At 37.7% G+C, this 24,010-nt stretch overlaps 1 protein-coding gene across 1 annotated transcript; it reads left to right on the forward strand.

Moving 5' to 3' along the window:
- Positions 1–413: 413 nt before the first annotated feature.
- On the forward strand, positions 414–23,864 carry BMS1 (BMS1 ribosome biogenesis factor). Its single transcript, XM_086616738.1, is given in 29 exon segments — positions 414–450; positions 821–1,116; positions 1,534–1,724; positions 3,135–3,214; positions 4,715–4,903; positions 5,448–5,590; positions 6,913–7,004; positions 7,007–7,033; positions 7,765–7,943; positions 8,667–8,824; positions 9,392–10,025; positions 10,027–10,128; positions 10,130–10,223; positions 11,051–11,152; positions 12,296–12,318; positions 12,321–12,455; positions 12,989–13,070; positions 14,011–14,087; positions 15,120–15,141; positions 15,144–15,260; positions 15,263–15,294; positions 17,003–17,191; positions 17,799–17,979; positions 18,528–18,586; positions 19,581–19,703; positions 20,790–20,937; positions 21,855–22,030; positions 22,498–22,659; positions 23,369–23,864. Coding segments are annotated over 28 exon segments (3,930 nt in total). The 5' UTR covers positions 414–450; positions 821–940; the 3' UTR covers positions 23,606–23,864.
- Positions 23,865–24,010: the final 146 nt, after the last annotated feature.

Here is a 24,010-nt window from a genome sequence, read left to right on the forward strand (position 1 = left end):
TTAAAAAAAGATCTTTTCCACACTGATTTCTGGGGACACAGCACCCAGTTCGGACGGCGACGGCCCCGAATATCGCGCGGCAGCTGGCGGGAACCCCCGAGCCACCAGCGGGGCGCGGGCTCCTCAGCCCCGGTGCCGTGGGGAAGCAGCACCGGGCAGCTACCGCCAGCCTCCGCACCACTCGCGGGAACGTTATGTATTCACAAGTCGGGCACAGCCGCTGGCCGGTTCCCGGGGTCCCGTCCCGGCGGTGCGGCGGCGCCTGACCCCGCTGCGCGACCGGACAGGCCCGGGCCACGCCGGGCCGCCGCCGTGTGCGCCGGCAATAGGGCTCCGCCGCAGCGGCTCCTCCCGGAACTCCGGGCGCAGCCGCTGTTTCCGGGAGGGCACCATTGCGGGGCGGCCGGTGCGGGCCCACGCGGACCCGTGCGGCGCGGCGGGACAGGACAGGTGGGTGGCGCGGCGGCGGCCCGTGGGGAGCAGCCCCGCGGGAGGACCTTCTCCCCGTCTTCAGCGGGCGTGGGGCCGGCTGGCGGCGTGCCCGGCAGCTCGCTGCCGCGGCGGCGTTGGAAGTCGGAGGACAGTAGCGGCCTTGCGCCGGCCTGCCCGGAGACCCGCGTCCTGCCGGCACGGAGCCCGGCCTGCGCCGAGCCCTGCGGCCGTGGTGGCGGGAGCGCGGTTCCCGCGGGGGTGCCAGGAGCGCTGCTTTGCGCTGGGCGGGCTTCGGTGCTTGTGCTGTGCGCCTAGGCAGGACGTAAGTTAGCTGTTTATTTGGGAGAGGGTTGAGTAGCGTGTGCGGGGGGCTGCTGTTCTCTCACAGGTGTGCTGCGTGCGGGTGCTGTGCGTGCCAACTGCCCTCTCTTCCTCTGTCAGCTGTGCCCAGTGCCACACAGAGGCCGTCTGTGTCATACTGGTTGTAAACGGTTGTTGAAAGAGTAAGATGGAGGAAAAAGAGAAGAAGAAGCATCGCGCAAAGCATAGCGGGCCAAAGGCAGAGAAGAAAAGGAAACGTTATCTCAATGACCTGGGAATAGGAGACGAGGAGAATGCGCGGAAGAGAAACCCCAAAGCCTTTACGGTCCAATCTGCTGTGCGGATGGCCAGAACCTTCCATAGGTAAGAAATGGAAATTGGTTATGGAGCATGCAAGGTTGGCTGGATGGATAGATGTTGGCTGGGGTTTCTTTGTTACTTTCTATAGAAATGTACATATAGTGTAATTTTCACTGATGTGCTTGTATAGCTCTCATCATTCAGCAGGTCCTATTGTAGTTTATGCATGTGTCGGAAGTGTGATGGTTTCTAGAAGCATGATCCTTTCTGCATCCGTGTTATGTGGTACAGCTGTGTTAATCTTAATGGAAAAAAATGGGTGTAGCTCCTTAGACTTGGTGGGAGTCCCACATACGTATTACTGTCTGAACTCGTGGTGAACCTTTGTGTCCAGGCTTTTGCAAATACTGAAGGCTTTCAAAGAATAAGTGTTACTGGTTTTTAAGTTCTCGCATTTCTTTATTACAAATTTCTGCTCAGAACTCAGGATTTGAAGACAAAAAAACATCACATTCCTGTGGTTGACCGTACTCCTCTGGAGCCACCTCCTGTGGTGGTGGTTGTAGTCGGCCCTCCCAAGGTTGGGAAGAGCACTTTAATAAAATGTCTCATCAAGAACTTCACAAGGCAAAAACTGGTTGAAATCCGGGGTCCTGTTACAATTGTTTCAGGTGAGAACAAAGATGAGAGAAATGGAAATACTTATTTGACACTCTTTATTTGTCTTGCTTTTAGAGCTAGGATGTGTTCATGTTCTCATAATTTTTTTGTCATTTTGAAGAAATCATTTGGATGTGCTATCAGACATACTTAGTAAAAGAACAGTGAGATTTAGGCTTTTGGGGGGGATTTGTCCCTCTAAACTTGTTTTCCACCCTGCTGAGATCCCAATTCTGTTTGTGTGGGGTTTTTTTTTTTTCCTTTTGACTTTTTTTCCCCGTTTTCTTCCATTCCTCAAACTTTTTACAAGTTTTCATTTTCCACTGGGTTCTGTTTTCCCTTTTGAACTGTTTTTCTCTGGCTCATCTTAACCTCTACATGCATTTGCCATTCTTTCAGGTTCCCTGTCCTGTAATCCTGTCTGTAATCCCTTTCTTTCTTAAGCCAAGAATTAATTTACCTAGCTTTTCATTTCTCCTCCCCTCACCCTGGTCAGTTTCTTTTTCTTTTTGTTAAATTTTCAGTCCTAGTTCCACTTGTCTTAGTCTATTCCTTCGTACTTTTCCCTGAATATTACTGGGGAGATCATGTAAGTTCTAGGGGGTGCACAGCCCACAGCAGCTCAAGAAACCAGTTTGTAAGGGAGATCTTGCTTGGATGCAGACAACTGTATGTTTGGTGCAGGTAGACGCTTCACAGACTTTAAATAATAAATCTCCTTTTTGCAAGGAATAGTTGACAAATATGAGAAGCAAAAATGGAAAGAAAAACTCATGTATTAAATTGGATTTCCTAATTGATCTACTGAGACTCAAGGGCTGAATTTTTCGGTTGATAATGTGAAGAAAAAAAATGTGATACATGTTTTCTATAGTTGTTTAAAGTTGTTATTCCTGTTGTCTAAAGTTCAGTTAGCTAACTCAAGTTAGTCAGGTTACATTAACAGTGGATTGCGTTTGGATGCAAGAGATTTTTTAATATGTAAATCTGCCATTTTTTTTAAAGGCTAGAACAGTGTGTATTTTTCCTAATAATATCAAAAGAACAAAAACGTGATAAATAAAAATCCACAGTATTAACTCTGGAGCCTAAAGGTAAAAGAAACAGAGATTTTTTTTTTTTTCCCCTAAAGTAACATAAACTATTTTTTTACTGTTTAACGTTGTTTTTGAAAAAGACCAAATAAATCCTTTGAAAACGTGTACTCAACCTGACAAGTTTAAACCAAAAAGTTAAAATTTAGCAGAATTATAAACATTTGAAAACAAGCACTTCTACAGTGGTGCATGTTGGGTGATCTATATGCTAGACAAGAATTTGGGTCCCAGATACTCTTTAGGAACTTCAGGAATGTGACATGAAAATAAAACAATTAGTTTACTCCTTGTGTTAAAGTTTTTGATTCTTAATTCTGTTTTCAGGTAAAAAACGCAGGCTAACTATTATTGAATGTGGATGTGACATTAACACAATGATTGACCTGGCTAAAGTGGCTGATTTGGTAAGTTAACAATGGCACGTGATTTCTACTATAATTTATATTGAAAATACTATTTGACTGGACTTCACCAATGTCTGATTTCTCTACTTACTGTTATCGAAGGCAAAACTGTCTTTGGTTTTAGAGAGAACAGGACTAAGCTTGACAATAAACCTAATATTCTGGAACAACCCCTAGGACTTTTCTTATCCTAGGGGTGGGAGGAATTGAAGTGTGTGTGTGGTGGTGGGAAGGATGTGGAAGAAGGGAAATGAGCTTCATTGTTACTGCAACTGATAAACTTTTAACAAGATCTTATAACAAGCCAAGGTGATAAAGTGACTTTTCATTAAGGGATTTGGTCAAACCATGTAAAATCTGAAAATGGTTTTTAGTTGAAGTTTTCAACTAGTGTGTAAAGTAGAAATATATATTAGTTGACTGCTAGATTTAGTTTGACGCACTCTACTGTCTCCATCTTTGAAGACTGCTATGTAGTAATACGATTGATTTAAGTGGAGTGTGGTCACGCTGCAATTTACTTGTAACTTTTGATTCAGTGAATTACGTCAACTGATCTTGGAGACCCAATGCACAATCCATTTGTCTGTTTAGAATTTTACTTTACATGTGGATTTGGAGTGTATTTTTCATAGCTGGCTAGGGTTTGGGATCCTTATCTAAATGTTAGTCATCTAAATATCTAAATACATGCGTGCGTTAATCCAGATATTGTTCTACTTGTATGTTTTCTCCTTGAGGAAAGAAGATGTATTAAAAAATACAAAAATTTTCTGTTAGTAGATGTGACGGATGTTGGGATTCTACATGCCCATGGTGATGCTGAGAATCTGTTTGGTTTTATTGTTCAGATGCTGAGTTTACATAATAGCATGCAGATCTCTGTCATCAGTTCCCATGTGTTTTAGGTTCTTAATTTCTGAGGTTCTAATATGACTTTACTTCCATTTTCATATGACTGTTCAATGTTGTTTACCTGTGTCAGTGTGTTTTAGTGATGCATAACAATAACTGCAATGTGTGAAGTGAGTTTGTCTCAGTTTATCAAAAGTCTTGGCCTTAGAGGCATGAGTGCATCCAAGACACAGATACAAAAATTTTATTAATTTTCTCAGACATTGTTGCAAATATTGGAAGATACTCAATTTTGCATATTTTAAATTCACCAAGTAAACACCTGTTCAGAACTTATTAAGATACTGTATGTTACTGCATTCATAGAGCAGCCTTATTCTTCTATAGTTTTCTATATAAAGGAGATTTGATTGACTGGAAGAAGAGATTTGATTTCCTAAGTCCCACTAACTTCTAAAGCAGCTAAGATCCATACTTTGATTAAAAAGCCAAAGTTGATTTTCAGGTTATATGAAAATAGAGACCAACACTTTTTGCAAGATTTTGATTCCCAAGAAGCTTATGACTTGAAAGTTGTGGTCATTGAAATTAGCTCATGTGGGCACTGTGGTATTGTTACAGTGAAATGCTGATGTCTGTTTTCAGGTTCTAATGCTTATTGATGCCAGCTTTGGATTTGAGATGGAAACATTTGAATTCCTGAACGTTTGTCAGGTACACGGATTTCCCAAAATTATGGGAGTTCTTACCCACCTGGATACATTCAAGAACAACAAACAATTAAAGAAGACTAAAAAGAAGTTAAAGCACAGATTCTGGACTGAAGTGTATCCGGTATGACATTCAACATTCATTTTTCCATATATTTTGCATTATGGAAGCTAAATTAAAAGTGCAGCAATACTTAAGTTTTTATTATGTTCTTAAATCTTTTAAATAATACTGTAAATGGACAATGCTGATGTTGCATCAGCATATGTAATCTTTCTTCTATTTGCTGAAATTCTTGTGTAATTATTTTCTATCCCAGTGTGACTATCTACTAAACATGCCAAAGTAATACTGGCAATGACAGTAAAAAGGTCTGTTGTGGAGGTGCTGTGCAAGGAGGATCTGCTAGTAGGTCTGAGAGACAAATTAACCTTTGTATGAGGTTTTCTGGATGTGAATTGTTTTCTTCTCAGATTTAGGGGATTCATGCTGAGGTAAACTAGTTAGTTTGATCTTCTGGAACCAACTGTAACCTGCAATTTCCGATGATGATTTACAAATTAGAATTGCATTACCTTTTTTTAGGTAATTTTTGTAGATTTAAAATCTACCTTTTGTAGATACTAAATTGATGTTTAATGTTTTCATGTCTTTTTAATGTGTTTAGGGTGCTAAGCTGTTTTATCTGTCTGGGATGGTTCATGGAGAATATCAAAAGCAGGAAGTTCACAATTTGGGGCGTTTTATCTCTGTTATGAAATTCCGACCTCTTACTTGGCAGACATCTCACCCGTATGTGCTTGCAGACAGGTGTGTGCTTTTCTCTCTGTTCTTCAATCTTGGCATAGATAACACCTTGCTGTTTAAAAAACCTGTAATATTAGAGGCAGTCAGCTCTATGAGTGTAGGGATATTTAGTGTTGTCTAGATGGCTTTGGGGAAATGATAGAATACTCTTCAGGTTTGTGCCAATAACTTTAGCCATTTGGTTTCCACTTGTATCCGATCGTATAGATAGGCCTTTGGTATATTGTAAATACTTTTGAAATATAGGAAAAAAATGGCTAAAATAATCCTGCTTGTTGATGTTGATATTGAGTTTCTGTCAAAAAACAAACAGCATTTCTTTCAAAAAAGAAACAGCATTTCAGCAATTTAAGAACAGCTAGTGAATTAGTCCTCTGAGTTTCCAGGAACATCCCTTTTGCTGCATCTGCACGTATAGCATTTGATTCACAGTCTCTTTGGAACATGAATGTCATCTTGATCGTGGCTGTGCCTACCTGAGACATTACCTCACCTTTCATATTTTATTGCTAGAATGCTTACAGTTATGACTAAATTCCCTCAAGAATCCAAGGTGCCTAGAACAAGTCTCTTTAAAAGCTCTAATTCTTTAGAAAAAATTGTCAGAGAAGCAGATAAGTATCATGCAAAGTCTTGCAAAATACACAAAGAAAGGGAAAATGAGAAAAAGATATTCTGTAGTCTTTTATTATAATGGTTTTAGATTGCTGTAACTGTAACAATTATTTTGGTTGTTGGGTCAGTTTTAAGCTGATCCGCAGCCAGAACATGTGTCTCGTCCTCCTCCTTGGCCGTCTATGTTGCCTCCCTTGTGCAGTGTAGAAAGGTGCTCTGGAAGGAGTTTCCCTCTCATTTGCCTGAAAACGGCCAGACTTTCCCTCTCCCCTTAACTATGGTAGTTTTGGTGTTGCTCGCTACAATTTTTAGGGAAAATAAGGTATTGTGTGGCTGCAGGGAATGTGTCTTTCAGCTGTCTTAGGGTGGTTACTCTGTTTTCCCCCGATGGCAAAATTGATTTCAGGAGGGTTGTGTGTAGAAAGTATATAAACAGTAATTATGCTAAGAAAGCAGTACTTGTGTAGTGAAATGTCAGTAAGTCTTCCGGAAATAGATTGTTGAACAAGATTTTACAAGTTATAAAATATTTTTGAAAGATCTTTTTTCCATGGATTTTTTTTTTCTTATGATCATTCTATTTTGATTACGAGAGTCTGCAGAGCATGCAGTGGCAGTGGTGATGCCGCGATTCTATTTCTTAGTTACTTTGAAAAATGTCATTTATGGGGCGACTGGATATTCTAACTCTTTTTTTGAATATTGAGTAGAATGGAAGAGTTGACAAACCAGAAGATGTTTAGAATCAATCCCAAGTGTGACAGGAAGATATCTCTTTATGGATATGTGAGAGGAGCACACCTGAAAACAAAAGTCAAATTCATATGCCAGGTAACTTATCAGATTCTTAAAAATGTTTTTTGTTTTGTACTGATTCCTGAATAACAACATAGCTGTTGCTGTTTTTATTGTGTAATAATTTGTGTCTTTAAACTGTACCTTGTAAAATAGTTTTGGTGGTTTTTTTTCACCTTTTTAAATATGTCTTATACTTTCAGAAGTTATTTTTCGTAATATACGTTTTAGTAAAAATCCTTGTAAATAGTTTTGCTTTCAATTGTGCAGTTTTGTTGCAGTGTTAAACACAATATTGGCAATGTCTGAATTTTTTCAGAGGTGTTTCGCTTTAAAAGGTGCTTGAAGTACAGAACGTACCAGCCATAATAGTGAGAATAGCCCTAATAGTCTTATGTAACATTTCTCATATTCATTGAATAAATTTAATATTTAAAATGAATGATTTCAAAGCTTAAATGCAGAAATATTTTAATAATAAATTTAACAGACCTGCTTGGAAAAGTGAGTTGCTAGTTTTCCTATTTAAAAGAAACTAAAGAAATCCAAAGCTTTGTAGTACTCTGATGAACTTACATATGCTACTCTAAGTTCAGTATCAAGGCAGAAAAATTGGATGTTCAATTCAGAGCTCGCTGTTGATGAATCACTGAATGCTGCAGTGTTTTTGTTTCTTTTTTTTTTTAAATCTCTTTATGCTGGATTGTACAAATTTCAGAATCAGAACTTTTTGAAAACCTTATTGCTTCCTTTGTCTGTCACCTCAGGTGTAGGAGACTTTACTGTGAGTGATGTGAGTTTCCTACCAGACCCCTGTGCTCTACCTGAACAGCAGAAGAAGCGTTCTTTAAATGAGAAAGAGAAACTAGTCTATGCCCCTCTTTCAGGAGTTGGGGGCATTGTATATGATAAAGATGCTGTTTATATTGACCTTGGTGGAAGCCATGCTCATGAAAAAGAAGAGGTAAGGGAATGCTGTTGGTGATATAAATTCTCCTGCAAAATGTAGTTTTTATCCTTAGAGTAAAAATAAGTGTTTAAAAATGAGCTGCTTTAAAATAATCCATCCTTATATAACCGTAGTGGGTATTTCTTTTTCTCCTCTAGTGATTTCATAGGAGGGATATTTTTATTAGCTCTGTGTAAAATATTGTGCAAAACATTTGAAGGTTCACTTAATAATAAGTACCTAAAGTTAGTTTCATAGTTTGCAAACATTGACTTAAGATTTATAAAAATTCCTGGTACTGGGATGTTGTCACTCATATTTTGCAGGGCAGGGTGATTGGGAGAACACTTAACAGGATTTGACTGGTGAAAGGGAGAGGTGGAAAACATTTGCATACAAACAGATTGAATTCAGCTGTTTTTCCCTGTATTGTGCTAAATGTTAAATGTGTTTGGGTCTATGATAATGTGTGTGCTTGCTGATATTTACTGTAGTGGTTGCATACTGTGAAGGAGACCCTCTTTAATTTTTCTTGGGTTAATATTGCATGTATTCTTGAAATGTGAAGAGTAGAAGGAAAAGCTTGCTGTTCTGAGAAAATGTTTATTTAAAATGCTTTGGAATTTTTTTCTTGCATATGCATATTTCTACTATTTTAGGCAGATTAATGACTCTGTTAGCTGTTCATTAGACATTTGTTTATTCATTGTTATTGAAAAGTAAAAAATTTTGGCTTTCCAGGAGGAAGTGAGACCAAATCATGAACTAGTTCAGAGCCTCATCTCCACACATTCAGCCATTGATGTTAAGATGGCATCAAGCAAGGTCTCTCTCTTCATGGACTCTAGACCCTTAAGTTCAGAAGATGTAGGACAAGAGTAAGTTTTGAATGCTGAGCAGTGTTTGAGCATAAATGAATCTCTAATTTCAGGCTCTAATTTAGAAAAAATTCTCAATAGAGCAGTTGGCAGAATGGCTTATTGCCTAATTCTTCCTTTTCTGAGACTATTCATATGCCACATTTATTTTCAGATAGGAATAATTGATATTAGAAAAGTTCTACAAGTAGTTTTGCAAGCCCTGCCTTCCAGGAATTCCTTGCTGATATAGCCCGAAGTAATACATTTCTGTTTTTCTTCAGAGTTTTGGAGAGTGGCTGTTATAATCTTCAGTAAAATTCATTGTATAACCTATTTTCGTTTCATGGAAAATGAAGAAGTTTCTTGGAATTATTTATGGCTATGACATAGGGTGTATTCTTGAATTAAGAGGCGTTCTGTACTTAAAGAACTCAATTGCTTTTTTTAATGTTTTCCATAACCTCACTCTGTTTTTCAAAAAACAATCTAAAAATATTTTTAAGTATTAACATGAAGCTTCACTGTTTCATTAAAATTCCCTTGTGCTTTACCATCTTACCCCAAATGCCACCTTTGGGAAAACAGGTTAGTGATGCCAAAAGAAGAGAGAGAGATTGATTTGAAGACTGGACGAGTACGTCGGAAGGCATTATTTGAAGAAGAGGAGAAAGAAAATGATGATGCAGTGAGTGATGAGGAAGATGACCAAGAAGAAGAAGGAGAAGAAGAAGTAGTGTCTGAGGATGGAAGTGATGGTGATGACGAAGATGATGCTGAGGAAGAAAGTGATGGAGAGCTATTAGGGGAAGAGGTGGCTACTGGGAGAGCCAAACATCTGAAAACAAAGGTGGCTAAAGAAGAAACTGTGAATGAACTGCCAGCATTTGCAGACAGTGATGACGATCTTGAGATGAGTTCTGAAGGAGAAGAAGGAAAAACTGCCCATAAAGAGAATGAGATAGAGGAAGATGATGAGGATGAGCAAAGGACTTACGAAAATGAAAGCTCAGGTAGTGAATTTGAGGCTGCAAGCAAAAAAGTAGCTGAGTCTAAGCAGTCTGAAATAAATAGTGAAGATACAGAAATGAGATCACAAATCTCAGATCACAGTCTGAAAAGAAAAGCAGTGCTTACTACAGATTCGGGAAACTGCACAGCAGAAGAGGCATCAGAATCTGAGGTTGAAAACTCTTCCCTTGATGAGGGTGATGATGAAGAAGGACCCGCATGATGAATTAGAAGTTGAAGAGTCAAATCAGAAGGGATTTTGGTACACTGAAGCAAAGCAAGCTGGTAGTAATAGACAGACTAAAGTTAAAAACTGTAGAAGCTGAGGAGGAGGATGATGATGTGGAGAATCTACTGAAAGAGGAAGAGGAGTATGAAGAAAAAAATAGATTTTCTGCTGACACGACAGGTAGACTATAAATGTCACAAATTTTTACTCTCCATTTTAATTGGGTTCATTGTTAAGGGATATTAAAATTAGTAAATATAATGTTTGCCCTCCTGTATATATATATTTTTTTTTAAGTGGCAAACTTCAAGTTAGGAAATTTGGGATTATCTGTTCTTAAACCGTTGATTTGCATTGTAGTATGGAGGTCTTGGGTTTCCTTCCTCTAAAATGGAGGCGACTCATTTGATAAACTTCATTAATTCTGCATACATTTCTCTTTAATGTTTATGGCTATGTGTGTAAAACAAATTATGATGCTCTATTACATTTAGAAAGAATAAAATATTCTTGGGGAATGTTACTAAAATGCATTAACTACTCACTGAGCATTGGAACAGGTTGCCCAGAGAAGTTGTAGAATCTCCATCCTTGGAGATATTCAAAAGCCACCTGGACGTGGTACTGGGCAACCTCCTCTGGGTGATGTAGGCTTGAGCAGTGAGGCTGGACAAGACAACCTGCAGAAGTCTCTTCCAACCTCAACCATTATGCGAGTCCGTGAAGAAGACATGTATGATTATGAAAATAATCAATTCTGTTACTATTGCTAATAATCTCTAAAAGTTTTGTTCGAAAAATAGGACTCGTCAGAAAAAAAGTCAATGATACAAGTTGATAGCCACAATTTATGTTTCTGTGTACATCTGGAGCATGAAAAAAAGAAACTGTGGGTTGTGTCTACACTTCTTAAGCCTGTTGTTGTCATGTCCTTATTTAAATTGTTTGTGTAGCTCCTAATTCTTGTTCTTTTTTGGAGGTAGAATGCAAATTTTTTCCCTTTTCAGGTGCACTTAAGTGGAAAGAGGACCTTACAGAGAAGGCAGCTCAGGCCTTTCTAAGACAGCAACGTTCAACCCCCAATCTTCGTAAACTCATATATGGAACAGGTACAAATATGTTTGGAAATTTGTACTGTCTTAATATATGGTAGCTTTTTAGCTGTTTCCAAGTTTGCAAGTCTGAATCTTTGAGCACTGTCTTTTGGCGAGCAGCTTGAGGAGAGTTAATTGACTTTTAAAATTGCTGATACTGATTTTCACTAGTAATTGTAATAAAGACAGTTTTTACTCCTCCAATAAAAAGCATTTTGAGCTCATTTTCTAGACTTCTCAATTGTTATTCATGTTTTCTGGTCCTACTCTTTCCCCTCAGACATTTAAAGTTCAGTCACTTATATGATTATCTGGTAGATACTTTACAAATCCATTATGGTAATTGGTGTGATTCATAAAGGAATGTTTGGTTATTGGCTGTTTTCAGGAATTTCTGTCTCTCAGTGAGACTGAGATGGAATATTCTCTTAGACGTGACCTAGTATTATCATGTCTGTCATAAGGGTGTCTGTCAAGGGAAAAAAAAAAAAGCTAGTTGGCTTAAAAGGAAGAGAAAATTGCTATTTATGTAATTTGTCTTGTTTAATTCATATCTTTTCCAGTAGTTGTCTGAGTGTACAACCTTATCATGCAGAACCTCGTAGAACACAATGAGGAATTGGCTTCTGTAAGCTTTCCACAGTGCAGGAGCAGGAAGATTTTGCTGACAGATGCTCAAGTCTGGTGTTCTTGATTTACAGGACTCGCTTAATGTCGTTTCTGTTCACACGTTGTTTTGGTATTGTTTCTTCTATGATATTGAAAGAACATCCTGTGTTTACTATTGACTAGTACTTTTTCAGATGATTCAGATTATCCAATAGCACAGATTTCTAGTTGGTCAGAGAAGTTTTGTATGTGCGAACTTGTGAACTGAGTTTAATGTGTCATATTGGAAAAAACGTACAACTGATGTTCACTAGTGTCTCCCTGGTGGGCTGCTTATCTTTATTTTGTCCTTGTGAAGGTGTTAATTTACCCTTACACTGGATCAGTGTACCTTTTTCTTCAGTCTTATATATTTAAAACTATTTTAGTGCTGCATCTTTTTTCCTCAAGCTACTGCAGGTATTGTGAACATCAGGCAGAAGAGAGGTTGTTAATGAACGTAATCCGTGTACTGGAGGGGAATAATAAAGCTTATTGCGTTTCATTTAGCTGTCGAGGATGAGGACCATGAGGAGGTGAGGATGCAGGTGATGAACTTGGAGGTTTGTTTCATGTCAGCCGTCCAGACAAAGCATCCAAACAGAAGGCTAATGCTCTGGACTGCTCCAAATTTCTGATAGAAAAGCTGCAAGATTGGGATTTAGAAGAGGTAATACTATTGGATAATTGCTTCTGCATATCCTATACTGTCTATTTTCTGGCTGTGTCTCAAAGTATTACTGAGTTGTCATTGAAACAGACCTATGAGAGTTATGGCCAGGGTTGTGTCTTCTGCTTCATGCTATCGTTAGAAGTATTTACTAGCTAACAGATTCCAAGGTTTGTTCTTACAGGAATGGAAAGTCGGAATAAGTCAATGTAATGCTTGGCTCTCTTGACTATTTGGTGGATCATAGTTTGCTGTTTATTTACTGAAAAATAAAAAGCAGGGGAATCATGAGTGAAAATATGATGTAGGGTAGAGACCTTGTTAGTGTCAAGACCTTTGCGCAAGAGTTAAGTTGGTTTCACGTTCCTGCTTTTGTTGAGGCATTGCATAGTTTTGATAACGATGTCTTGATGTGGAGCTGTGTGTGAGAATATCAGATTATCCTCTGATGGAGGAGTGGGGCACATACTGGAGAATGTTTCTGTTAATGACAAGCTGTAACTGTACAAGGCAATGAGACTGTTATTTTGCAGGTTATGAGCAGTATTCGAGACTGCTTTGTTACTGGAAAGTGGGAAGATGATAAAGATGCAGCAAAGTTATTGGAGGAAGATGGTATGTGTAAGATTTCTAAAAATGGTTAATGTATACAGGATTTTTAAGAAAAGTATGATGTCATAGTTACATATCTAGAATGTTTTGCATTAGCGATATGCTTGCAAATATTTTCAAACTATTGCATCAAGTATTACACAGATACTAATATAAATAAACATTGCTATAAATCTATACAAACAGTAGGCAAGTAGCACATGCTGAAATTTTACTCTCTGAAAAATAGGGTATATAATTTAAATTAGGAAATTGAGGCCTTAGTCAACACTTGTCCATGCCAGCTTTGAGTTATATATATGTACGGTTTATTCTTTTGGATAGTCTTGGTAGAAATGAGAAGAAATTCTTTTTTTAATGGGAAGACAAACTGGTTATACACATTTAGCTGAAGAAGTGAGATCTACCTTCAGATGTTTTGGAGATGATGTTTTTGTTTGTTTTTTTTTTAATTAGGAAATATTTAGAACATTTTAATAATACGTCTGTATCTTATAGCAAAACGATTGTGGTTTGACAGGTTTCTATAAGCATTTGTTTTTAACTTAAAAATTGCTATTTTAAATTTTTTTATTAATTTTATTTTTAAAAATCAAAGATAGGAGCTCTGTTGATGATCTGGTGTTTTGTGTCATTAGAGTGCTAACTAATGTGCTGTGTGGTCCTTTGGAATGGTCTAAACTTTATATTTTTGAATCATAAAGGTATTGAAAGAAAAAAGGAGGAAGCACTGCCATTCAGGCTGAGATGGATAGGGCAAAGCAGACTTAGAAAACTGTTGATGGGAAGAAAAAACTTTGGGCTGAAACTAATCTACAGGCAGCACTGACAAATACACTATAGTGAAAATATGAGAATTGTATGGAACAATACAACCAGAATGGTTAATTGCAATGTAACAGAATTGTTAACTGTCAGATATCTTGGGTGCTTATTGTTGCAGAAGAACTGTATGGCGATTTTGAAGATCTTGAAACTGGTGTTGTGCACAAAGGAAAGCATGCTGCTGAAGGAGATGAGGTCTGACCTGCATTTTATGTTCTTTAGTGACTTATATGTGCATGAGCTTCTGATGAAGCCGTAGGCATCCTAAGTAATATATTTAGTTTTCATGAATCAATAAGAAGTAAATTAATGGGAACAAGGAGGAAAGGTATATGTTACATGGACTTTGGAACCCATAAGTATCTAGAATGGCATGTTTTTATTCTCAAACTGAATTGTTGTTTGAAGTTAATTATGTAGGAGAAGTCACCTCACTTATTTAACAGTAGGTGTCAGACTGAATCAAGAGCTGGAGGATCTGGAGGTACGAGAGAAGTTATTTTAAAACCAAATGTGATCATAACTGTTTGTACTATGTCATTTCATCTGATGCAGAAGATTATAGAGCTCTGTTTAAAACATAACAAATTGTGGGAAGCTGACACAGTTTCCTAGTCATTCCTCATATCTGCATAAGAGGCGGTGGAAGCAATTTTATCTTATGGCTTGGATATCTTCCAAGAATAGAGCAGTAGTTGTCTGACAATAGATTGAAAAAACAATTTTTTTTTCGGACTGAGCAACTTGATGGCTTAAAATTCATTGTAAAATTGAGAGTAACAGCATCATTTTGGCAGTTTTCAAATGGTCTGTGAACAAACTCTTCCTCCTCTCTGCCCTCTAGAGCACTGCTTTCCAGCACAGTATTACTCAATGCTATCAACAACTACTTTTTTTTTTCCTCTTTTAGTATGTTGCTTATTTTAGCTGTAGAGTAAAAGATAGGTCAGTTTTAGGTGTCTGTTCTCTGACATTAAAATAAATATTAAGTCAAGAAGTTTTCTCAGTGAAAAGGGATATGAGTAGATCATGAAATGTTTTGATCATTGCTAAAGTTACATCTTGTATGAATAACTTATTAATTTCTGTCTAAAATGGAAATATTTTTAAAGTGTCTGATAATTGCATTATGACAATGTATTACTTAAAAATACATATTAAACTGTTAATTCAGAATGGGTTGGTTTTCCATGGAACTGTTTTACACATTTCATAACTTGTTATTAGTCTGGAAGTGAAGAAGAGGATGAAAAAATTCCAAACCAGATCCCGAGGAGGAAGAAAAGAAAAAGGAGCGCATGGACAAGAAACGGAAACTGAAAGAAATGTTTGATGCAGAGTATGATGAAGGGGATGCCACGTACTTTGATGTCTTAAAGAAGAAATGCATAAACAAGCACAGGTACAAGCTGTTAAGTTGGCAATTTACCTGCTCTATGTCTTCAACAATACTCTACATTTGCCCAAAGGTTTTGTCCTGGAGATGCATGATACTGAAGTGCTACTTCAGAAAGTACACACAGAGAAATACATGCTTGCGATTTTTTTTTTTTTATGGTTGAACTTTTGTGTTCCATTAGCAGGAAAGAAAAACAAGCAAACAAGCCCAGCAACTGAAAGCTTAATGTAAATTGACTTAAGTAGTTGACCATCTCTGAATAAGTCAGGCTGTGTCATCTAAACTTCATCTACCTGAAAGTTTTTAACAGTTATCGATTTGTCCCTTAGTGGTGGAACTAGCATGACAGGTCTCAAAAAACCCCAAAACGTAAGACAGAAGATTCCCCTCCAGGAGAAGGAAGAGGGAGGAGTAGAAAAAAGGCATCCTTTTACGTGTAGGAAGGTGAAAATCTTTCTCGTACTAATTTGTGTCAAATATTTTCCAGGTATTAATTTTAGTGTGATTTTTGCAATTTTATTAATGTATAGGTAAGTTCTGTGTGGAAGTCTTTTTCATCAAACTGTCAAGTTATTTTGAGGAAAAAAAATGATTGATGACCGTTGCTCTGTATGTGTGGTAGGAGTCTTCAAAGTATCTGTATCCAGAATTGGAGGTGTTGATTTTTTTCCAGGCCTTGTTTTTTTAGGTGAAAACTTGTAAGCTTAAAAGTAGCTTCTTTCTTTGGCTGACTTGGAAGAACATTGCCTTGTATTGCTAATAACTTCACTGTCTTCTCATCTGACAAAATCTTGCCCTAAATAGTCATTAAATGAATCATTACGTTCTTGCATTAGCATCTGTCCTGAGTGATCGTATGAGCTCTGGTGTGCTGATGTACTTACTAAGAGCACTTAAAGTGCAAAGAAGGACATTCCAGTAAAAGAATACAAGATAATTTACTACCGTTTCACTTGAGGTCTGTTACAGAAATACATATCAACAGTACTTCTGCTGCAGGAGGAAAGGGCAAGGATCTCAAATTGGAGATGTGTAAAGGCTTCTGGAAAAATAAACTTGGACCAGAAGATTTGTGCCAGATCTCATTACCTTGAGAAATGAAATTAATAATTAGCTTGCTTAAAAATGTTGTCTTACAGATAGCTGAACATCAGGAGCTAGAACAGGAGGCTGAGACTTCTGTTATTCTCAAAGATATCTTGTTAAATATTTACACAATATCTACATCCATATGGTACAGAAGAGCTTTAAAAGACCTTTATGACGATCTACAGTGTCAGGATGCACAGAAATATTTTTAAGCTGCTGCATAAGATAGGAGCCTAGCCTCCTCATAAAGTGACACCTTAAAGATTAGGACATTAACTTTAAAAGGTACTTGGGATCCTAAATCTAAAATGTACTTTTGACAGTTATATCTTTAAAATCCAAAGTCACCATTATGAAAGATATATTAGAAGCCATTCAGTCATTTGCTTCTCTTGGGTACTGTCTTTCAAGTAGACTAACAGGCCCACTTGGGATTTCAAATTGGAAGGAATTCATGGTGGCGGAGATCTTGCTCTGAATAAAAAGTCACAAAACCTATCAGATCTTTCCCAAAAGATTTATATAAATGTTAGCATGTTTTAAATAGAACTGGCACCTCATGAACAAGTTGTTAATACTTGAATTTTGTAAAACACATGGTGACTTTCTTTTTGTCACATAGCTTAATCGAGCGGAATTTGAAGATCAAGATGATGAGACCAGAGTGCAGTATGAGGGCTTTCGGCCTGGGATGTATGTTCGAATAGAGATTGAGAATGTCCCATGTGAATTTGTCCTGAATTTTGACCCTCATTATCCTATTATACTGGGTGGTTTAGGCAACAGCGAAGGAAATGTCGGATATGTACAGGTATGTAGTAAAAAAGCTGTGAGTGCCCTTTGTGTCGGTACAGGTGTGCTTCAGAATGTCTGGAGTGATTATTTATATTCTGTTTATTAAAGGTTCAGTAAACACAGAGAAATGTTCATCTTTGTCTCCTGAATAGGGGATTTGCTTTTGACACAATTAACTCTACAGTAGCAGACACTCAATTTTTACAGGCTTAATTGGATAACTGGAAGAAGTTGTTACTGGTTTTTAATGCTCATCTGCAGAGATGTCTCATGACTAAGGTCTGATACTGTTATTGCTAAATTGCCAACGTGTATTGTACTCTGAAGTTCATGATCTATGCACAGGTGGCTATAGAAAAGTTGCTAGCACATATACATATGTATTTTAATATAATACATGATCATATGCATACAAACATGACTTGAAAGTGAGTGAAGTATTTAGCTTTATCTTTCCAGTAAACCTAGTGTTAATGACAATGTTCAAAGATAGAAAGCTTACTGAATAAAAAATTCTAGTCTAGATGGAAGTTGCTTTCAATCATTCCTGAAAATTAAGGCTTGAATTTCAGAACTAATGTTACCAACCTGTAATAGCACTGTTCTTCTTTTCTTCTAATTAGTTGCGCCTGAAGAAGCACCGATGGTATAAGAAGATACTTAAGACACGTGATCCTTTAATCCTCTCATTAGGGTGGAGGCGTTTTCAGACCATCCCCATGTTCTACATTGAAGATCACAACGGGCGTCATAGGCTTCTGAAGTACACACCACAACATATGCACTGTGGAGCGACCTTCTGGGGTGAGGGCATTCTGGAGTTACTATCCTGTGTGACTTAATCATTATAAAATTCTCAGGCTTTACAGGATGCATCAGGAAATACAGCCAGTAGCTTTTGGAATGAGAAGCCTTAAAAAAGTTAACGTTTCCCATGGAGTATAAAATAACATGGAATGGTATGAGAAAATAGGTAATTGTCCTATTATTTGTGAATTATTTGAATGATTTGTCAATTATTTGGCTTTTAATCAAATTCTGAGCATTCTGCTAGGTTGTATCGTATCAAAGAGGAGCCTGATTTGTTGGCTGTATGCAGAGGGATGCTTGCACACATTGTGGCCCAGCCCTGCAGATGCTTCCGTACATAAGTAACTTCTTGTTAAACCATTCCTTTAGCTTTTGTGAGGACTCACTTTATGTGAGTAATGGGTTGAATGCTTTAAAGTTTTCTTTGTGTTTATTCATTGAGGGTATTTGGCATGTATTTCTAGGCTTTCTGACTTTAAATAGAGGCTAGATGTTGTGTAGTAAAGATTTTTCATAAATTTTTCAATTTCATTTTCTTGTAGGGCCCATCACGCCTCAGGGGACAGGATTTTTGGCAGTTCAGTCTGTCAGCGGCACAACGGTAGGTTTGTTAGCACAAAATGTTGATTACTGCTTTCCATGAGTCTTTGGATAAAATGTATAGATTTGAGGAAGAAGGCTTTACGGTAAAGCAGTGATGTTGTAGGAACTGAGGAAATAGGTGGATTCAAGCTTTTGAAAGGTGTATTGTGATGAGATAGGAAACTGCATGGAGGCTTTTTTTTTTTAAAAACAATATTAAACTGCTACACTGAAAATGACAAATACTGCTTTATTACTTTCTGTGGAAGGATTTATACTTACTTGGCTTTCAGATACTAAGTATTTAGATAACTTTTAAAACCTTTTTACAGGATCAGATACTGATGTTCCTGTTGAAAAAGTTTCCCTCTGTGTGATTTCTCTGCATCTTTTTAGAATGTTTATGGGTATCTGAATTAATTTATATAGTGTTAAAGCAGCATTTATCAAATATGATCTTTGTTGCATATATATTACCCAAAGGTAGATTTGTATTTATGTACAACATTAACAAAAGCTTTGCATGGCATTGTAATGAGCACGACAGGAATCAGTGGTGACTGTTATCTCCTTCCTAAAATATGTCTTGTGTAAGTCCTATTGCACAGTCATCTTGTTACATGTATTAAAATGCTATTTTCATCATGTGTCCCTAGCATAATACAGTGACTTCAGCAGTGCACAAAGCACTTCTCCTTTGAGTCTTTCTGTCTGATTCTGTTTCATAAAGAGAACACAGTGAAGTAGATAACAAGGACTCTTAGATTGCTTCCAAGGTGATTAGAATGGCAGTTCTGAAAATCTCATTAGTGAATGGAAGGAATGTTATGTCAGCAGCACCTCAACTAGTCTGTACAAAGTCAGTTTGCATTTGTCGTGCTGCTCTACTCCTGTAAAGGTTACAAATTCTGAACTCAAAGTCTAAAAAGCAGTGAAATTATATCAGTGAAATGTTTTTTTCACTGTTTGGTAAATATACATTCAGCAGTGTCTTTCCTCTCTGTATGTTTCAGCCTGATTTCCGGATTGCTGCGACAGGAGTTGTGCTTGATTTAGATAAATCCATAACTATTGTGAAGAAATTAAAGCTAACTGGTTTTCCATTCAAGATTTTTAAGAACACTTCTTTTATTAAGGTAGGTATGTAGGTATGTATACTGTAAAATCATATGTACTGATGTTAGGATGGAGTGCAACCTGGGACTCCATCTGCCTTTCCCAAGGCAGAAGTTCTCCATAATTCTTGCATAGTGTTCTGGATATCAGTAGCTGCTTGTTTGTTTGGGGTTTTTTTTGTTTTTTTTATCTCTCTTCAGTGTGGTCTCTAAAGGTATTGATCAGTAGCCAATGAATATGTATTATTATTAATCAGATAAAAATTCTGGAACAGTCTCCTGGCTCACATTCAATGTGTGTTTTGTGGTGGTTTTTTTCCACACCCCGCCCCTCCCAGCCCACTATTTAGCCTCCCACAGTGGCAGACACCTCTGGAGAACGTGAACCTGTCCCTCGTGTCATTCAGGTGGTTTGATCCCACTGAATTTCAGCTCTGGAATCAAAGATGACTTCTAGCAGTGCTTAGGACTTCACAATTACAGTTACCAAAGTGTTTGGGGCGTGAGGTGTTGCAGAAGTGAATTTTCATTGACCTTCCAGCTGTGTACTTAGTTGGGCTTTCAGGCTCAGGAAGAGGTTAGGTTATTCTGCGTTTTGGGCAGTAAGCGACTAAGCACTGATCCCAACAGTGAAGCACTCAAGTATTCGCACTAAGCATTCACAGAATTTTTCCTGACTTCCTTGTGATTTATGAAAGAAGCACAAACCTTGGAGAGCTGTATTGTATGAGAGTCTCACAGATAGCAACTTAGGGCAGCTTGCTTGCTTTTTAAGATATGCTGTGTTCCAGCAAATGATTTTAAAAGAGAACTGGACAGATTGTCTTAAATATGTTCTGGTTTAGAATTTTAGATGTATACATTTAATGCTAAGAAGCCTTGCCTGTGGCATATGACTAAGTAGATTACTTTTAGTAGCTTACCTTAAAGTCAGCTCAGTAGGGTTTTTGGTATGATCAGCACTCTTAGTATAAGGACAATGTTAATGTTCTTCCTATTTCTTTGTAAGATATGCTTGTGGAAATTACTCTTTATGTTTTTGTGGCCTACACAGGTCACAGAGGGAGACTTAGCAACTGAATGATGGTGGGTAATTCACACTTTCAGGGAATGTTCAACTCTCAGTTGGAAGTGGCTAAATTTGAAGGTGCAGCGATTCGTACTGTGAGTGGTATCCGAGGACAGATCAAAAAGGCCCTCCGAACTCCAGTAGGTGCTTTCAGAGCAACATTTGAAGACAAGTTGCTGATGAGTGGTAAGTTGCACTTTCCATGTAAGTTATCACACAACTTTCATCCTGCTTCACAGATTGAAAAGCCGTGTCTCAGAATCTCTGGAATCTGATAATTGAGATGTGAATTCAAAGAGCATGAAATATCTGGTGAGATGCAGAATGAAATTTAAAAATGTACATTTTTATGTTGGATTTCTTTCAGTTATACTCAGAAGTCATATAGTATGCAGATGGAAAGGTTTGTCTTGGAGACCTATTTTGTTGAATGTTTTAAAGTGTTTTACACAGCATGATATGCTTTTATCCTTAGCATTGAAGATGAATGGTATTTAGTGGTTCAAGTGCTAGAAGGACAATTTTCTAAGAAATCCAAAAAGCGGCATTGTAACTCTAGTTAACATTTTTCCCTAACCTTTTGGGGAAATTATGCAGGAGATAGGGGTAAGTCATCTCCTATGTTTGCTGAGCGTCACTGTGATGTTGGGAACATGAGATTATGTTTATTTGGGTTTATATGACCTCTGTTTTCCTAACCCATTGAACTTACGGATAGTGCAAAATAAAAGCAAGTTAGTTCTTTTATAAAAATAGGCAGAGGAAAAGCAAATTGTTTTTGTCAGTAATAGTAGAAGCATGGATACATACGCGAACTCTGTTGCTAGTTATTTGATTGTATATGAATAATGAATAGGGTGGTGTTCAGCTGGCTGCTCTTCAGGAATATGTACTGTTCATGATTTTATGGGGTTTTGCAGAAGCCAAGTGTAAAATAGTTACATTGCTTTTGCCTAACATTGAAGAGATTTGGTGTATATACCAAACACAATACTAGCATGTGATCTAGATATTATCTAGTCTTTTCAGACAACCTTTGCTTAGAGTGTGTATGTGATGAACTGTGTTGTTAGAGAGCCAAATAACATTTCCTTTTCTTTCAGATATTGTCTTTGTGAGGACTTGGTATCCTGTTTCTATCCCAACGTTTTATAACCCCGTAACATCCTTGCTGAAGCCAGCAGGTGAGAAAGATAGTTGGAGTGGAATGAAGACAACAGGCCAGCTGAGGCATGAGCGAGGCATCAAACTGAAGCAAAACAAAGATTCTCTCTATCAGGTATATTTGATATGTGTATGTTTGTTTTTTTTTAAAACTAGTGATCACAGTCAAATTTGCATTTTGCCTCAGACCTGTGCGAACTGAGAGCAGTGTAAATACATGTTCATACGTTTGCGTGTGTGGCTTCATATTTTTATCCACAAGGTACAGTCTTTCCTGGCATGAGATGGGAAGAGAGCAGTGGAAGGCAGATTGTTGTGGGTCAATGAAAGTTTATAAAGTAACGTGCAGGGTAGAAGTCTTCTTCAAAAGCTTACTGAGACTTCTGTCATAGTAAAATTGGGGTGAACATACCATTCACAGTTTGATGCAAGGATGACAGAGAATGTTTTTTGGATTTTGTGTTTAGGGGGAAGGGGTTTGGTTTGTGGTGTTTTGGGTTTTTTTCCCCTGAAAGATGGAAAAGAAAATAAAAGCTTTTTAAGATCATGAATCTTATATATGTTCTATATCCATTCTTTTAGCCTATTGTGAGAGAGAAAAGGCATTTCAATAAGCTCCACATTCCTAAAGCACTGCAGAAAGCACTGCCTTTTAAGAACAAGCCTAAGAATCTTGAGAAGAAAGGCAAGACTCCAAAAGACCAGTGGAGACCAGCTGTTATCAGGGAGCCTCATGAAAAAAAGGTAATTATCACTTACTCTGAAACAAGGACTCCCGAGGGGTAAATGTGTTGCTTAGACCATTTCTGACTATTATTTTAGCACTTGAATCTACTGCTGGTACTAAAGACATAGATGCTCCTAGTGAGCAATGATCACCTGCAATTTGTTTTGTTCTTGTTTGGCACGCAGTATGTATATGGAACTGTCACTGAATGTATGGCGTCTATTTTTGAAACTAGTAGGACACCTGAAGCCTAAATATGACTTTTGTCCTTGTCACAGCACTTGCAAGGTATTTCAGTAGGTTGTAGTGCTTTCACATTATGGGTGACTTAAATTGGCAGCTGTGGTCTTTGACTTGTCATTGCTGTGCATTATTAACACAGACAGGACTTGAAGCAAATACTCTGCTTCAAAAATCGAGGATTATGGAGTGCTTGCAAAGGCAAGAAGATCCAAACTGCAGCTCAGGTGTTCTATAGTAGCAATTAGGCATAGCCTTTTAAATAGTATCTAACCAAAATCACAGTTCACAAAAATTAAGCCTTTGATGAACTTCCTAACATGATAAATAATTAAACCATTTTAGAATTTGAGTAGCAGATGCAGAAATAATTAGGAACTTGCCTTGAATCTCTGATTCAGTATATGGCTTTCTGCTGAGGTTAAACTGTTTCTTGTTCAGGAAAACTGAACTGTTTGTATATTGATTCTCTGTTTTCTGTTTTAGATATCAGCCCTACTCAGTGCCTTGAGTACAGTGAATAATTACAAGATAAGGAAAGCCAAAGTAAAACATCGGGAACAGCTTAAAGAATATCTCAAAGTTAAACAGAAGGAGGATGAACAGAAATTCAAGAGGCAAAAGGAGGCTAAGAAAAAAATCTATCGCATACTGGGACAAAGAGAGAAAAAGAGGCAGAAGTCAAGCTTGAAAGGATCTAGCAAGGGAGAGAAGAGTGTGTAAAATTTCATCAGATTTCAGGCCAAATGAGGAAATAGGGTAGCTGTGCAATTTTCTCCTGAAGAAACAAAAAGGCCTTGGACTACACTAGATGTGCTTTCGAGAGAGGAAAAAAATGCTAATATGACCTATTCGCACTCTTGAATACGTTTGGCAATGTGTATAAATAAGATGTAGAAGTATGGATTGTGGTTTTTCTACATGATATACTGGAGGACTTTATATTTCAGTATATTTCTATCTACACTGCACATCCTATCTAGCCAATAAAGTATTTTAATGTCAATTACAGAATATTGTTTGTTTGTAAGTTCTTTGTCTTGGTATTAGTGGACTTCTGTGGGAGAAGGAACTCCTCTGGATGTCTCCAAATGTGTTCCTGTGTTGGCAGTACTTTGAGCCATTGCC

This window comes from Tauraco erythrolophus, chromosome 9, assembly GCF_009769465.1.
Source record: "Tauraco erythrolophus isolate bTauEry1 chromosome 9, bTauEry1.pri, whole genome shotgun sequence".
NCBI lineage: Eukaryota > Metazoa > Chordata > Aves > Musophagiformes > Musophagidae > Tauraco > Tauraco erythrolophus.